The sequence below is a fragment of the Gobio gobio genome (assembly GCF_949357685.1).
Source record: "Gobio gobio genome assembly, chromosome: 1".
NCBI classification, from domain to species: Eukaryota; Metazoa; Chordata; class Actinopteri; order Cypriniformes; family Gobionidae; genus Gobio; species Gobio gobio.
Window position 1 is genome coordinate 73987353 of NC_137097.1, and position 18868 is coordinate 74006220.

At 40.2% G+C, this 18868-nt stretch overlaps 1 protein-coding gene across 1 annotated transcript; it reads left to right on the forward strand.

Moving 5' to 3' along the window:
- Nucleotides 1–320: 320 nt before the first annotated feature.
- Nucleotides 321–17273, forward strand: LOC307122969 (nuclear factor 7, ovary-like; the record flags this gene model as incomplete). The annotated part of the gene is made up of 6 exons (XM_079811318.1): nucleotides 321–716; nucleotides 812–907; nucleotides 3813–4043; nucleotides 4121–4143; nucleotides 4235–4353; nucleotides 16771–17273. 6 exons carry the CDS (start codon nucleotides 321–323, stop codon nucleotides 17271–17273), a joined length of 1368 nt encoding a protein of 455 aa, XP_079667444.1.
- Between the last annotated feature and the right edge of the window lie 1595 nt (nucleotides 17274–18868).

An 18868-nucleotide genomic window follows, 5' to 3' on the forward strand; every position in this document is an offset into this window, starting at 1 on the left:
AGTGCATTTAACCTGAAGCATTCCTGATGTTCCTGTCTGACCTGTTTAAACATACCCTGAAGGTGATCAGAAACTCAACCCTCTACAACACCGTTACCAGGAAGAGACGGCTGTTGTTGTGTTTCTCCTTTGTCATACCGACAAAAAAAGCATAAGTAAATTGGTGATCATTGAAGGAAGAAAAATACTTTTAAGATTTTTGGCAAGTTTGTTTCTAATTTGTCTTCTAGATCTTTGTGATTTTCGTGGATATTCATTTTTAAACCCTCATTCAGAAATTGAAAGTGAAGTTTATATTGCTGGAGCTCAAACTGTGAAAAATGGCTTCACTACATGTATCTGTAGAAGAGCTTTCTTGTCCCGTGTGCTGTGAAATCTTCAAGGATCCTGTTATTTTATCATGTAGTCACAGTTTCTGTACAGAGTGTCTTCAACAGTTCTGGAGGACCAAGGAAACTCAGGAGTGTCCTGTCTGCAGGAGAAGATCCTCAAAAAATCGCCCTCCTCCGAATCTTGCGTTAAAAAACTTGTGCGAGTCGTTCCTGAAGGAGAGAACTGGGAGCCGTTCATCTGAGGAGCTCTGCAGTTTACACAGTGAGAAACTCAAACTCTTCTGTCTGGAGGACAAACAGCCGGTGTGTGTAGTGTGCAGAGATTCACAGACACACATCAATCACACATTCAGACCCATCGGTGAAGCTGTTCCAGCATGTAAGGTAAGACTGATGTACATACGAGGATAAACACTAGTTACCCACAAACATATTACAGAAATCTCTGATGGCTCATAGATTTTCATATTAAATTGTAGGAGGAGTTCAAAACAGCACTGAAGTCCTTACAAAAGAAACTCAAACATGGAGAAATAATTAAAGGAGAGTTTGAGAAAACAGTTCAACACATCAAGGTGAGGATCGATTCTCCAGCTAGTTTTACAAGTTTGTTTAGAGCCGCTGAATTAGTTTGCGGTAAGTGAAACTTCTAGCTTGAAGGCTAGCATTTATGGAGACAGATTAGTCTCATTAATAATTCACGCAAAAAACAAGATGCACACATGTGTAGCCAATTTCACATGCATAAAACCAAATTCACGTGCGCAAATTAAAATTATACATTCATAAAATACATTTCACAAATGCAAAACACAATTCGTAGATTTACAACTGTGCACAAAAACGTCTGAATGTTTAAAATGTACACGTTCATCCTGTAATGTGAATGTGCAAATCGTCATTCACGTGTGAATTGCTTTGGATTTGTGCGTGTGTGTTTTTGAGACTTTCCTGGCAGCACTCTCCTCCCACCCGGATCAGTCGAACGCTTTAGCCAATCAGATTTAAGCTTATCAATCGGCCAATCATTATCGCGTGGGGGCGGGCCCACCTGCTGTTACGTCATTAGCTTCCTTTCGACCACAAGCAGAGGTAGGCTATGTGCAGTGTGATCGGTTCATTTCTGTGTTTACTGAAACTAAGAAGTAACAGATCAGTTGAAGTGATAGTTTATTAACTGCTGTGTGAAAATAAACATTTATGTAGCCTATTGATGGATTCTTATGTTTACTTCATAAAGAATTATTCATATGCATACCATACAGTGCTAGGATTGTCTCCATAGAAAGCATAACAATGGTTTGAATGATGAGAGATGGTGTATATAAATAGACTATTATGAAAAGTATAAAGTTTTTGGATATTTTTCACTTGGTCTTGTTCTATTATTTAATTAGGAAAGAGCAGTTAGTGCTAATTCGCCACTCAGATGATTGTTTTGCACTCATTTATGTGATTGTAACTGAGAGAGATGTCCGTCTCTGTACCTGCAGCTAAAATCCAACACAACAAGCATCATTTTCCTCTTCATATGGGACATCTGATTACCACAGCAGTTGCTTACATCTGTTAATATTTAATAAACTATCACTTCAACTGATCTGTAACTTCTTCGTTTCAGTAAACACAGAAATGAACCGATCACACTGCACATAGCCTACCTCTGCTTGTGGTCGAAAGGAAGCTAATGACGTAACAGCAGGTGGGCCCGCCCCCACGCGATAATGATTGGCCGATTGATAAGCTTAAATCTGATTGGCTAAAGCGTTCGACTGATCCGGGTGGGAGGAGAGTGCTGCCAGGAAAGTCTCAAAAACACACACGCACAAATCCAAAGCAATTCACACGTGAATGACGATTTGCACATTCACATTACAGGATGAACGTGTACATTTTAAACATTCAGAAGTTTTTGTGCACAGTTGTAAATCTACGAATTGTGTTTTGCATTTGTGAAATGTATTTTATGAATGTATAATTTTAATTTGCGCACGTGAATTTGGTTTTATGCATGTGAAATTGGCTACACATGTGTGCATCTTGTTTTTTGCGTGAATTATTAATGAGACTAATCTGTCTCCATAAGCATTCCATGCAGACTTAATTCCTTCCACTCAGGAAATTTTCTCTCTGAAGTGAAATTACCTTTGACTTATTTATCCAGTTTCATCCATTTTGGCACAGATTACCCAACATTACACTGGCTGAGCTAACAGGGAACGTTCTCATAACTTTGGTTAGCATCAACGTTATGAACAAATGTTTATGTGATGTTATCTGGTCTTTAAATCATAATGTTGTTGGGAAACGTTCTTAGAACAGCATTCTTGGAACATCCTTTAAATATTTAGTATGACAACTAACGTCAAATGGATGTTTGCTGTTTTAAAAGAACATCCTTGGGAAATTTTTGTACCCTGTCCCATATTTGTAACTTGTTATTGCTCCTAACTTTTCTCTTAAAATGTATGTAAAGGTTATGCAAGTGTTAGAATTATAAACTTTCAAAACAATGTTCATCAAATCACCACATATTGTCAGTAGTATTTGATGAATATTCTCATAATGTTGACAGAAAACGTTATTTGAACGTCCTGTAAATATCAAGGATCACTAAGTTTGTGGCTTAAAAATGGCTCAAGGTTGGGTGTTACAATCCCCAGTGTTTCATTAACACCACTCAGTGTTCATATTTGTGCACACTAGAGACTATTAAAGGGTTAGTTCACCCAAAAATTAAGTAATTAATTACTCTCCCTCATGTTGTTCCAAACCCAAGACTTTCGTTCATAATCGGAACACAAATGACAATCAAAAAGTTGATAAAGAGAAACTAATCAATAATATAATGTTAGAATATCAAGGTTCAAGAACCCAACTAAATCAAACACTGATCACCACAATGGTGACAACGTTTATTTTTCTTAATAAGACATCAACATCTAAACCTTAAGTTAAACCCTGTTAAATCGTAGTAACATCTTTTGCACACACATGACAAGTTGGTTTGTAATACCATGTTTTTTGTACTAGCAACCACAGCTGCCAGTTTTTTTTACTGTTAACTTTGTCTGTAAACCTAAAATATTACTACCATATTTTTGGCTGTAAAGTACTTTAACCACAGCTCATTAATTTAAGTTCAATGCCATAAAACATAAATATTACTACCATGCTATTTATGGTAAAGAACTGTAAATGCTACGATAAGTGGGGGTTTTTTCACAGCGCACTTCCAAAATGTGTACATTTAACGGTATTTTACTGTAAAATTACATGAAATGTCCCATGAGATCTATTATAGTTTTTCACTGTATATAGTAAGAGTACATACCGTTAACCAATGAACGTGTTTTCCAGCCTTTTATCGTTATAATGACAAAAAATCTTTACAGTGTACTGTCAGGATTTGGCTGTTTTTTTACCCCATATTTACACTCACTCTTTGAGATGATTGACGTGAATGTGATTTGATTTCAGTCTCAAGCTGAGCACACAGAGCGGCAGATTAAACAGCAGTTTGAGAAGCTTCATCAGTTTCTCAGAGATGAAGAAGAAGCTACAATCACTGGACTGAGGGAGGAAGAGGAGCAGAAGAATCAGATGATGAAGGAGAAGCTGGAGGAGATGAACAGACACATCTCAGCTCTTTCACAGACTATCAAAGACATGGAGGAGATGATGACGGCCAATGACATCTGCTTTCTGAAGGTATGATTTCACATCATTGATTGATTGGTTTATGATTGATTGAGTTCTTGATGATAAATGGTGTGTTTGTTCTGCAGGAGTTTCCAGTCTCAATGGAAAGGTGAGTGATCTGCTCTTGTCTCTGGTCTCTCTGGTTCTGATCCAAAGCCACTGCAGTTCTGACTCGTAAAAAAAAAATTCTGTTCTTCCAGAGTCCAGATCTCACAGCCGGATCCACAGATGGCTTCTGGAGCTTTGATTAATGTGCCACAGTACTTGGGCAACCTGCCGTTCAGAGTCTGGAAGAAGATGCAGGACATCGTCCAGTACAGTGAGTCTGGAGAAGATCTGTACCCTCACACACACACTGGAAATCACACATGAGGGAAGAATTACCAGAGGAAAACTACTGCGTAAAAAATGAGCCGTAACCACACAACGAAATCCCCAGTGTTAAATTAACATTGCTAGTGTTTACATGAGTCCACACTCAGGGCCCTATCTTGCACCCAGCGCAATTGACTTTTTACACCGACGCATGTGTCATTCCTATTTTGCACCCGCGCAAAGCGCGCTTTTCCCTCCACAGAAGCACATCGCTAAACTAGTGAATGAACTTGCGCTCCCTGGGCGGTTCAGCGCAAAAAAGGAGGCGTGTTCCGCCGCAAACAATCCCTGGTGCTATTTTGCTGTTCCATTAAACAATTGCGCCACTGACCAGAAAAAACCTAGTCTAAAGTCAGTGGCGCGTTGCGCGTTGTTCATTATGCTATTTTAAGAATGTATCGCGTGCACAACGCGCATACACTTTGCTCATGTAATCTACACAGATGCAACAGTTATTTTTGCAAATCATAAATTGTTACACTAAAAAAATATTAACACATGAGATGACGGAAATCATTGTGGTGTGCCACGAAGATGTGAAAAAATAGGCATAAATCTAGCTTACAAATTATTCAGGCTAATTGTAATAATAAAGGATCAGACCTGTTTGCCCAATAGTGGCAAGACATATATGTATATAAGGACATCTGACAAATTGGTTTGTCCGTCAAGAATCAGGAAAAAAAATCGGTGAGGGTGGACGCAGCAATGTCCTCTGCTGGCGTCAGGTCCTGAGTAGAGGCAGATCCACCTCCCGTTACACGGCGTGCCCGATTGATGCTGGCAAGCTTGGACTTTCCCCGTCTTCTGATGTCATTGTAGCGCTTGCGGCACTGGTGCAACGTCCTGGGGATGCCAGCTGATGAAACAATTGTGGCTATTTCCTCCCACGCCTGTTTAACCAACGCTATTTTGGGTGGGTTTCTCCCATCCCCATACAACACAACTTCTCTGTCTTTCACTGCTCTTACAAGAACATCAGTCTCCTCGGCTGTGAACCGCTCCTGGCGTGCGCCTGGTAAATACGCCATAATAATAGCAATCCATAATGGAACTTGCGCACCTGCTTTTAAAGGGAATGTTGGATGACGCTCTGATTGGTTTATTCACGTTATGCCCAAACCACACCTATGAATAATGAAGCTACTTCAGACCAACCCATTTTAGATTTGCACCGGGCGCAAGAGCCATTTATCCCGCCGGGAAAATAGCAACAGCGCCGAGACCCGCCCACAAAGTTACTTGCGCTTCGCGCTTTGACACTTGCGTTTCAGATCGTTAAAATAGGGCCCTCAGAGTCATTAGTGATGAACACCTGATAATCACTTAATTAAAGAGAAACAACATGAACAGAAGAAAGCAAAACACAAGAACTACAACTGACTTCAGCCACAGCTTTAGATGAAATCAACAGAAGATAGACATTAAATCTCTGAAGATCTCAGCAGAGGAGGATTAAAAAACTCCACAAACAGCATTACCAGCTTCACGCATTACTAACCAGACTGACTTTATTTCTGTCAGACAACTACAGAAGCTCTTATTGAGAATCAACAGAGGTTTAGAAGTTGATGTTTTATTGAAAATAATAAGTTGGTTTGAAATCACAATTATGATGATCAATGTTTGCTTTAGTTGGGCTCTTGATACTTATGTCAAAATAGTTTTCTTTCAACAATCGTAATAGCGGTTTATTGAAAGCACTTGAATGTTGTTACAGAAAGAAATCATGGAAAAAACACGTTCACTGAAGTGAAATGTTTAAGACTTCATTTAATTAATGAATTGGCATAAAGTGGTTTAAAGCGCTGATGTTTTTTTCTGATGACTTACTCACAGAATAGTGAAGCATTACAGAACTGTACAATAATTTTGTTCTGATGGAAAGATTGCTGAAATATATCAGAGCTATGACAAGGTGAACAGATATCATCTTTCAGATATGCTAGAGCATAATCTTTGCAAAATTGTGTTAATTGAGACACACTTATACATCAACACTCATTATACAAACCTCAACAATGGTGACAATCAAAACAATATTCAGATAAACAGTTCAACTCTGAACATAAAAAAACAAACTACTACACAGTCAACAAAAACAACAGCAGAAATAAAAGGAAATACTAAGAATAAGTCAAGTCAAGTCAACTTTATTTATATAGCGCTTTTAACAATGTAGATTGTTTCAAAGCAGCTTTACAGTGTTAAACAGGAAAATAATGCAGCATAATTTTATTCAGCTGTATAGCCATTCTGGAAAAATTTCAAGTATCATACAGTGACAGTGTGGGCTTTAGATCAATAATTTGATCAGTAATTTAGTTTAAATGGTTAATTTAGTTTATTATTTAGATGTATTTCGATGTTTAGTTGAAAAATTTAGTGTCCCCAACTGAGCACGCCAAGCCAGAGGCAACAGTGGCAAGGAAACCAAAACCCCATCAGGTGACCTAATGGAGAAAAATAAACCTTGGGAGAAACCAGGCTCAGTCGGGGTGCCAGTTCTCCTCTGGCCAATTAACAAACAGCGTATTATTATTATTATTCTGGCAGTTTTACAGCTCGGAGGTCATAATAGATCAGAATATTCGAGGGACCGGGGGCAACACGCTGGAGACGGGTTTATTGAGGATGATGTTGATTAAATAATTATTAAAGTGCAATATTCGAATGATCGGAGGCAACACGCTGGAGACGGGTTTATTGAGATGCCGTGTCGATGAGGCAGTTTCAGGGGGAGTCTAATCACGGTCTCCCAGACACTTCGGGGTCCTGTGTTGGTCTTCTCTGGGCGCAGGTCCACCATCTGAACTGGATACGGCCCGGATCCGGCTGACTGCAGTAAACCTCGGGATAAAACAGAGAGACTATCATTAGCGTAGATGCCATTCTTCTGATGATGTAACGAGTACATCAGGTGTTATGGGAAGTGTTCCCGGTTCCGGCTGACCTAGTTAATGCAGCCTAACAATCATTTCATTGAAAAAGTGTTTTATGTGTATGCCACAGTAAAGAGATGTGTTTTTAGTCTAGATTTAAACTGACAGAGCGTGTCTGCTTCCCGAACAATGTTAGGAAGACTGTTCCAGAGTTTAGGTGATAAATAGGAAAACGATCGACCGCCTGCAGTTGATTTGGATATTCTCGGTATGATCAACTGGCCAGAATTTTGAGACCGCAGTAGACGTGATGGAGTATAATATGTTAAGAGCTCGCTCAAGTATTGGGGAGCTAAACCATTTAGTGCTTTGTAAGTAATAAGTAAGATTTTAAAATGTATGCGATGTTTAATAGGCAGCCAGTGCAGTGTTGACAGAACTGGGCTAATATGGTCATACTTCCTGGTTCTTGTAAGAACTCGAGCTGCTGCGTTTTGGACCAGCTGGAGTTTATTTATTAAGCGAGCAGGGCAACCACCCAGTAGAGCATTACAATAATCTAACCTTGAGGTCATGAACGCATGAACTAACTGTTCAGCATTTTGCATTGAGAGCATGTGCCGTAATTTAGATATATTTTTAAGATGGTAGAAAGCAGTTTTACAGATGCTAGAAACGTGGCTTTCAAACGAAAGATTGGTATCAAAGAGCACACCCAGGTTCCTCACTGACGACGAGGACTTGACAGAACAGCCATCAAGTGTTAGACAGTATTCTAGGTTACTACTTGTGGAGCTTTTTTATCCAATAATTAAAAATTCAGTTTTTTCTGAATTGAGTTGCAGGAAATTACCAGTCATCTAATGTTTTATATCAGCTATGCATTCCGTTAATCTTGTGAATTGGTAAGTTTCTTTAGGGCGTGAAGAAATATAGAGCTGAGTATCATCAGCATAACAATGAAAACTAACGCCATGCTTCCTAATGATATCTCCCAGTGGTAGCATGTACAGGGTGAAGAGCAGCGGTCCTAGCACTGAGCCTTGTGGTACTCCATACTGAACTTGCGATCGGTGTGACATATCTTCATTTACTACTACAAACTGATAACGGTCGCATAGGTATGATTTAAACCATGATAATGCAATTCCACTAATACCTACATAATTTTCGAGTCTATTCAAAAGAATGTTGTGGTCGATAGTATCAAATGCAGCGCTAAGATCGAGTAACACTAATAGAGAGATACAGCCACGATCGGATGATAAGAGCAAATCATTTGTAACTCTGACGAGAGCAGTCTCAGTGCTATGATACGGTCTAAATCCTGACTGGAAATCCTCACAGATACCATTTCTTTCTAAAAAGGAGCATAATTGTGAAGACACTGCCTTTTCAAAGTATTTTTGACAGAAAGGGTAGATTTGAGATTGGTCTATAATTGACTAAATCTGTAGGATCAAGTTGCGTTTTTTTAATAAGTGGTTTAATAATAGCCAACTTAAAAGTTTTCGGTACATATCCTAATGACAAAGATGAATTAATGATATTAAGAAGAGGATCTATGACCTCTGGTAGCATCTCTTTTAATAGCCTAGTTGGTATAGGGTCGAGCATACATGTTGTCGATTTTGATGATTTAACGAGTTTAGCCAATTCTTCTTCTCCTATAGCAGTGAATGAGTGTAATTTTTCCTCAGTGACACTACAATGCTCTGTCTGATTAGATTAGATTAGATTAGATTCAACTTTATTGTCATTACACAAGTACAAGTACAAGGCAACGAAATGCAGTTTAGGTCTAACCAGAAGTGCAATAGCAGCAAGTGCAGGATATACAACGTTTGCATAAGTGCAGGACATGGATATGTACTGAGTATATATAAATATGTCTATAAATAGAGAGATGGTTATTACTATAAACAGAATTTACAGGTGAATATGTACAGTGAATAATATACAGATGGTTAATACTATAAACAGAATTTACAGGTGGATATGTACTATGAATATAATATAATATACAGATGGCTATTACTATAAACAGAATTTTACAGATAGAGGTATACAATGATATGTTAGGCTAAAATGAGGAATATGGCAGTGGATTAAGGTAGTGCAATAAATTATGGACAGAAGCTATCCGAAAAAAAGTGTAAAAGTGCAGTGGAAGTGATTGCATATTACAGTTAGAAGTACGGTGCAAAATACAAATGTAAACAGTAGGTACTGTAAATAACAGTCGGCAGTGCAAATGAGCATAATCCAGTTACGGTGTGGTAGTGCAAAATGAATAAGTAAACAGTTGTTACTGTAATAAAGAGTCGGTAGTGCAAATAACAAAGTGAAGGTGGATGTGAGGTAGGAGAGTTATCAGTTTATGAGGGAAGTGGATCAGCGGGGGTTTGAGTTCAGTAAAGAGACAGCTCTGGGGAAAAAACTGTTCTTAAGTCTGCTGGTCCTGGTCCGGTGGATCCTGAAACGCCTGCCGGAGGGCAGGAGAGAAAACAGTCTGTGGGCTGGGTGAGAGGAGTCCTTGAGGATGCTGCGAGCTCGATGCAGGCAGCGTTTCCTCTGGATGTGTTCGATGGCAGGCAGTGGAGTCCCTGTGATGCGCTGGGCAGTTTTCACCACCCGCTGCAGTGCCTTGCGCTCCGCAACAGAGCAGCTCCCATACCATACTGCCACACAGTTGGTCAGGATACTTTCTATTGCGCAGTGATAGAAGTTCACCAGGATAGCCGAGGAGAGCTGATTCTTCCTCAGTGTCCTCAGGAAGAAGAGGCGCTGGTGAGCCTTCTTGACCAGGCTGGAGGTGTTGGTCGTCCACGACATGTCCGCCGAGATGTGGATCCCCAGGAACTTGAAACTGGAGACACGTTCAACAGCCATTCCATTGATGTGGATGGTGTCGTGTGTGCCTCTTGACTCCTTCCTGAAGTCCACGATGAGCTCCTTCGTTTTGGTGGTGTTGAGGAGCAGGTTATTATCAGCGCACCATGTGGCCAGGTGCTGGATCTCCTCCCTGTAGGCAGTCTCATCGTTGTTGCTGATGAGACCAATCACCGTTGTGTCGTCCGCAAACTTGACGATAGAATTAGATCCATACACAGGCTTGCAGTCGGCGGTGAAGAGGGAGTAGAGAAACGGACTTAGCACACAGCCCTGTGGTACACCAGTGTTGAGTGTGATGGATGTGGAGCAGGTGGATCCTGAACGAACATTCTGGGGTCTGTCAGTTAGGAAGTCCAAAATCCAGTTGCACATTGAGGTATTGATGCCCAGGTCTCCAAGTTTGGCTATTAACTTGGTTGGGATGACAGTGTTGAATGCTGAGCTGAAGTCAACAAACAGCATGCGTGCGTAAGTGTTCTTATTGTCCAGGTGAGTGAGCACAGAGTGCAGTGCCATGGAAACGGCATCCTCTGTGCTCCTATTGCTGCGGTAGGCAAACTGGTGTGAGTCCAATGTGGATGGTAGAGAGTCTTTTAGGTGTTCCAGGACCAGCCGCTCAAAGCACTTCATGACGATGGGTGTGAGTGCTACAGGGCGGTAGTCATTAGGGCACCTCGGGTTAGAGTGTTTTGGCACTGGCACAATGGACGTGCGTTTAAAGCATGAAGGTACAGCTGCTTGGGCAAGAGACAGGTTGAAAATGTCTGTAAAAACCTCAGCGAGCTGCTCCGCACATGCCCTGAGAACACGACCAGGGATGTTGTCTGGTCCAGCAGCCTTGTGCGCGCTGATCCGGCTCAGTGACTTGCAGACATCTGTGGAGGAGAGTGTGATTGGTGGGTCAGCTGAGGGTTTGAGCTTGGTGGCAGTTTCTCTGTTGTCTCTTTCAAAACGAGCGTAAAAGTGATTTAGCTCGTTCAGGAAGTTGACATCAGTGGCTGCGGGGGTGGAGTGGGGGGGTTTGTAGTCACTGATGGCCTGGATGCCCTGCCACATGCGTCGAGGGTCAGAGTTGGAAAAGTGACCCTCTATCTTTAGCTTGTAGCAGTGCTTGGCCTTTTTGATGCCCCTCTTCAGGTTTGCTCTGGATGCGCTGTAGGCTTGTGCATCTCCTGATCTGAAGGCAGTATTGCGTGACTTCAGCAGGAGTCGAACTTCCCTGTTCATCCATGGCTTCTGATTTGGGTATGTGGTGATCTGTTTCTGGGTTGTAACACTGTCAATGGTGGTATTGATATGATCCAATACAGAGGAGGTGTAGGAGTCAATGTCCGTGTGAGCGCCACTGGTGGCTTGAGAAGCAAACACACTCCAGTCTGTGTGTAGAAACCTTTCCTGGAGTGTGGAATCAACCCCCGCAGGCCACACCTTGATGGTTTTCATTGATGGCTTCACACGGTTGATGAGGGGTGAATATTTGGGGATGAGGAACAAAGAGATGTGGTCTGACTGTCCCAGGTGGGGGAGGGGTGTCGCAACGTAAGCTCCCGCCATGTTTGTGTACACGTGGTCTAAGGTTTTGTTTCCTCTGGTGTGGCAGGAAACATGCTGGTGAAACTTGGGTAGCACTGACTTTAAGTTTGAATGATTAAAGTCACCTGCAACAATAAAAGCAGCTTCCGGGTGATCAGTCTGTTGTTTACTGATGGCTGCATGAAGTTCTTTCATAGCAAGCTTGGCATCAGCATCCGGGGGAATATAGGCTGCAGTTATAATGGTGGAAGTGAACTCTCGCGGCAGATAAAACGGTCTACATTTAACCATGAGAAACTCCAGGTTAGCTGAACAATGACTCCCAACAATAACAGAGTTTGTGCACCAGGCTTTGTTAATGTAAATGCACAATCCACCACCTCTGCTCTTCCCGGAGCCATCTAATGTTCTATCCGCCCGGAGCGTGTGGTATCCCGCTAGCTCAATAGCGGTGTCCGGTATTCCGCCGTTTAGCCAGGTTTCCGTGAAGATTAGGACGTTACAGTTCAAAAGTTTCTTGCTGTGTGTGATGCTGAGTCGAATCTCCTCCATTTTGTTCACTAGCGACCGTACATTGGCAAGAAAAATACTGGGTAAAGAGAGCCGATGTGGGGTAAGCCTTAGCTTTAGCCTTAGCTTAGCTCTCAGACCACCGCGTCTTCCCCGCCTTTGTTTACGATCTCGGCGCCGCCTGCGAGCACTTCCGCCCGGCCGGGCAGAGTGCATAGCCTCGGGTGTTCTAGCGATCTCAGGAAGGAGTCGAAGATTGTCCATAAAACTGTCGGAAATTCGCAAACCAATATCCAAAATCTCACCACGGGTGTACGATGTTAAGGCACAACTATTCTGAACGAACAGACCCGAGATGAGCAGGAAAAATACCGCAAAATTGCAGAATCTGGAGAGACCCGGAGCCTCGCGAACTACTCGCGCCGCCATCTTGGGTTCAACTTGATGTGATGCTGTATTAGACGGCTGCATGGTTAAAAATTTTTTCCTAATATTATCAATCTTACATGTGAAGAAGTTCATAAAGTCATTACTGCTGTGCTGTTTACAATCATCAGAAGTTGAAGCTTTATTTTGTGTTTGTTTTCTTCCAAGAGAGTTGAGAAATAAGCAGATCTAGCAGTTTTTACAGCCTTTCTGTATGTGATCATGTGCTCTTTCCACGAATTACGAAATACCTCTAATTTTGTTTTCTTCCAGCTGCGCTCCATTTTTCTGGCTGCTGTTTTAAGGGCCCGGGTGTGCTCGTTGTACCACGGCGTTGGACTATTTTCTTTAATCTTCTTTAAGCGCAGAGGAGCAACTGTGTCTAAAGTACTGCAAAAGAGAGAGTCAATAGTTTCTGTTGCAACATCGAGTTCTTCTATACTATCTGGGATGCTGAGCAGATGATACTGATGAGGGAGATTATTTAAAAAGCAATCTTTAGTAGCGGCAGTGATTGTCCTGCCATTTTTAAAGCGAGGGGGCGGCTTTGCAACCTTAGCTAAATTAAGTATACATGATACTAAGTAATGATCTGAGATGTCAGCGCTCTGCTGCAGAATTTCAACGGTATCAACATTTATTCCATGTGACAATATTAGGTCTAAAGTATGATTATGGCGATGAGTGGCTCCTGACACGTGTTGCCTAACTCCAATAGAGTTTAGTGTGTCTTTAAATGCTAATCCCAATACGTCTTTTCCGTTGTCAACATGGATATTAAAATCACCAACAATTAGTACTTTATCTACGGCCAGTACTAACTCTGATAGAAAATCAGAAAATTCTTTGATAAAGTCTGTATTATGCCCAGGTGGCCTGTATACAGTAGCTAACACAAATGTTGAACGGGTTTTATCATGTACACTACATAGCGTTACATAAAGCACCAAAACTTCGAAGGAATTATATTTGAAACTAGACTTCTGAGTAATACTGAAGATATTATTATAAATTACAGCAACCGCTCCCCCTTTACCTTTCAGACGCGGCTCATGTTTATAACAATAATCTTGGGGGGTGGACTCATTTAAGGTAATGTAGTCGTCAGGTTTTAGCCAGGTTTCTGTCAAACAGAGCACATCTAGATTATTATCTGTAATATTATCATTAACAATAAGCGCTTTTGGGGAAAGGGATCTAATATTCAGCAACCCAAGCTTTATCAATTGTTCATCTGTATTATATATTTTGTTTATTTGTTGGACGTCAATTAAATTTTTACTGTTGAATGGTTTTGATGTTTTTTTGTATTTACTAATTCGGGGAACAGACACAGTCTCTATATGATAATATCTAGGTGAAAGAGTCTCTATGTGCTGGGATTTATCTGACTCCGGTGACGTGAGACAGCTAGCAGACGGTCGGTTTAGCCAGTTTGTCTGCTTCCTGACCTGGGCCCTAGTGAGTCAAGGTTTAGCTCTAAGACTATGTGCCAGATTACTAGAGAGAAGAGCGGCACCACCCCAAGAGGGATGGATGCCATCCTTCTTCAACAGGTCAGGTCTGCCCCAAAAACTTTTCCAATTGTCTATGAACCCTATGTTATTTTGCAGACACCACTTAGACAACCAGCCATTGAGTGATGATAGTCTGCTAACTATCTCATCACTCCTTTTTGCCGGGAGCGGTCCAGAACAAAAACAGCCTCAGACATCGTACTAGCGAGTTCACACACCTCTTTAATGTTAATTTTGGTGATCTCCGACTGGCGAAGTCGAACATCATTAGTGCAGACGTGAATAATAATCTTAGAGAATTTACGATTAGCTTTAGCCAGCACTTTTAAATTTGCTTTGATGTCAGGTGCTCTGGCTCCCGGTAAACAAGTGACTATGGTGGCTGGTGTCTCTATCTTCACGTTCCGTGTAATAGAATCGCCAATGACTAGGCCACTTTCAACAGGATACTCAGTGGGTGCTTCACTGAGAGGGGAGAACCTGTTTGATGTTCTAACCGGAACGGAAAAGCGGTTCTTTGGTCTGCGACTATGCTGCCTCACTGTTACCCAGTTTCCCTGCTGCGAGGGCCCTGCAGCCGGAACCGAAGAATGTACAGAGTTCACTAAGCTATTCGCATCCAAATCAGTGTCTAAAGCTGTTACATCCTCACTACTCTCAGATAAAGTATGGATGCGTGTTTCTAATTCTGAAATCTTCTCCGTCAGCCTAACTATCTCCTTACATTTATCACATGTGAAGCCCTGTTCGCCAGCGGAGAAGCCTACACTAAACATGCGACATGCACTGCAGGTGATAATGACAGGAGAAGACATGACTTACCGTGTTTGTTGATTAATCCAATTTACCACTTACCACAATCGTTTGCTGGACACAATTTACTAATCCAAGTTATGAACTCAGAAAAAGGGAGACCCGGGTGCAGAGATAACAAGCTAACAGGCTAGCAAAATGCTAACGTGTGATGGTGATTTAGATTAAAAGCTAGCGATGTCAAATTTAACGTGATAGGCAATTTTTAAACAATGTATGGTGATGAGTAAGTTATATTTAGCAGTAGAAGAAAGAGGAAATATCAAAATAAAGATTCAAACGTAAGCAAGGCTCTACAGAGCAACAGACTTGAGCTACAGAGCAACAGACACAGCAGGCAGACAGGAGCAATCGATCAGGCAGGAGAGCAATCGATCAGGCAGGAGAATAAAAGAAAATAGTACGACAATTCATCTGCATTATTTATTCATGCCTCAATGCATGCTTGCAAAACGCTTTAATTTCATTTCAACATGTTGAGATTTATATGCTGATTCTTTGTGTGTCTGAAAGTTGCAGTCATTCAAAACGTACTGTGCACAACCTGTTTTTTTTGTTTACTGAGCCAGTAACAATGTTTGATCTCATGTTGTAGTATCATAAGGTTGGTAATGCAAAACTGAAATGTATTATTGACAAAACAAACTTAAAGTCATTGATTAGACTTTAGATGCAATCAGGACACTCCAAGGTGAAAATGTCCCCATCACTAAAGAGCCAACATCAACTCCTGACCTCAAAGTTCCCTGATATTCTTTGCTATAGCAAATTTGTTGTATAAACACAGGTACATCAACCAGAAAAGAAATCAAGAGTCAAGAGCCAACTAAAGCAACAACTGATCACCATAATGGTGACTTCAAATGAAACATTCTCAACATTAATCATTACATAATGAATCACTTAAAGGGTTAGTTCACCCAAAAATGAAAATTCTGTCATTAATTACTCACCCTCATGTCGTTGGACACCCGTCAGACCTCCGTTCATCTTCAGACACAAATGAAGATATTTTAGTGTAAATCTGATGGCTCTGAAAGGCCTCCATTGGCACAATGCACGGTTCACTCTCAAGACCCTTAAAAGGCACTAAAGACGTCGTTATAAAGTCCATCTCACTACAGTGGTTCTACAATAACTTTATGGAGTGACGAGAATAGTTTTTGTGCGCAAAAAAAACCTAAATAACGACTTATATAGTGATGACGATTTCAAAACACGGCATCATGAAGTTCAAAGCGGTATGAATCAGTGAGTCGAATCAGCAGTTTGGATCGCCAAATTTCAGCAGTTTGGCGGTTTGACACGCGATCCGAATCATGATTCCCCATGAACTCCCATTTATCCCAAACAAGTTTTTACGCTTGCATGAGGTGGTTTTTCAGGCAATTCGAAAAAGGAAATTTTCGCAAAACTGCAATGGAAACAGTTTTTCCACATTTACAGGTCACCCGACGTAAAAAAAAAAAAGTTTTAGTCGCATAACATCGGTTAATGGAAACACTGTCATTTCGCAATCGTTTTTTATCGATATTTAGAAAATATCAAAAGTTTAGCGCAAATCTGTAATGGAAAGTGTTACTTTTCACACTCTGAGTGTGGACTCATTTAAACACTGAGCAGTGACAATAGCAGATATTTACTATAACAACACTGACAGTGATCAGAGAAAAATGTCTGTGTTTGATCAATAGAACGAGTCCATAATTCAATAATCTGTATGGTTCACTCTTGATGATTATATGAAGATCAGAATTAAAGCACCTGTTATTTGTGTCTCATCAGCTTCTGTGATTCTGGATCCAAACACGGCTCATCCAGAACTTGTCCTGTCTGATGACCTGACCAGTGTGAGATTCAGCGAGCACAAACAACCGCTTCCTGATAATCCTGAGAGATTTGATGAGCATTCCTGTGTTCTGGGTTCAGAGGGTTTTAACTCGGGAACACACCGCTGGGATGTGGAGGTTAATGAGAGTGAACACTGGAGTCTTGGAGTAACTACAGCATCAAAACAAAGAAAGGGAGATGATTTCTTTTACTCTGATGTCTGGAGTGTGCGGTATGATAATTACGGACTGTCTGAATGGTCTGGTTTTCCTGTTAAGCAGAAGCTGGATTGTGTGAGAGTCGATCTGGACTATGACGGAGGAACGGTGTCTTTCTCTGATCCTGTAACTAACACACATCTACACACATTCACAACCACCTTCACTGACACACTCTTTCCATTGTTTCGTAATCTTGATGAAATAACCAGTCTCAGGGTTTTACCAGTTAAACTCTAACAAACAGAAAATTACTGATTCATCCTTTGATCCTGCTAATGAATAGACTAAGTTAAAATTAGGGATGCACCAATGACCAATCACAGCAGCGAATATAATATTTCTCAGAGACGTATATAACCATCTAACATATTTATTCTGTGAAAGTCTGAAATTTGTAAAATATAACTCTACACATTCCACAAAATTCCCATTGTACAAATGAAATTCACTGTTGCTATCAAGTACACAAGCAAGAAACCTTTTACGTTCACATTGACGTCCAATTTCCACATCCAAATTCTTATAATGAAGCCAGTATTTCTCTTATGACTAACAAGAAACTCTGATTAATGAATTAGTAAGTAATGATGCTCAGTTGAATGTGGTAGTTCACAATTAGCTAATGTTATAGGCTACATTAACATTACTGTCTCTAAACAACTGTGATCCTAAAATTTTGCCTGTTAAAAGAATGTAGGCTATACCAAAAAAATTATTCATCCCATCCCAGAATATTTCAAATCCATTCACTGATCATCTTATTTTTGTTTAATATTTGTATAATGGCCTATTTATTGTTATATATTTACTATATTTCCCACTTGATTTCATGTTTCTCTTTTCCCAGTTAACATTCTGTATTATATATTTTTATACTTATATACTTATAAATTATTTCCTATCATAACATATTGGCTGATGCTGCGTCATCCTGCACATGCTACTTATATATAAATATTTTACATAAGTCTCCTGGAAGTTTTATAAAACTTTTTCTAATGACCTTTCACCTTTTTTACTTGCAGTATTTAATGAAGCAGTGGATTTGGGAGAAATGCCCGCATCACTAAAACAAGGGCTATACCCAAGCCTAACAAAGATAAATTGTACTTAGAAAATTGGAGACCAATTAGTTTGTTAAATAATGATACTAAAATATTTTCGTTAATATTTGCAAAAAGACAATAATTGATGAAGAACAGTCAGGTTTTCTGAAAGGCCGTTATATTGGAAATAATATTAGGTTAATTTTGGATTTAATTGATTATAGAGACCTTATCTCAGATAATTCTTTTATATTATTTATTGATTTCTATAAAGCATTTGACATCATTGAACATTCTTTTATGTTCAAAGTTATTGATTTTTTTGGTTTTGGTAATTTTTTTTCAAAAAGCAATTTGTACACTTTATAAAGGTTCGAATAGTTCTGTCAAATTATCTCACGGTACCTGTTAGAGATTTGATATGGGCCGTGGGAAAGGACAAGGATGTCCTATATCACCTTTTCTCTTCATATTGGTTACTCAGGTCATGGCTGCTCATATTAAAAAAGCTTTCAAGAAATTTCAGTGTTTGGATAAGAGATTAAACTTAGCCAATTAGCAGATGATACCACAATTTTTGTCAAAAATAGTGACGAATTGGATGAAGATATTAAATGTATTGGAACATTTTCTGAAATTTCTGGATTAAAGATGAATAAGTCCACTTTATTCTCTCTCTCAAGACTGTGCGTTGAAAGAAATTCGGTGTATACCAATTAAAGACAATATCACATACCTTGGGATAATGGTATGTAGAGATTTGAATCAAAGAAGCAAGTAAAATTT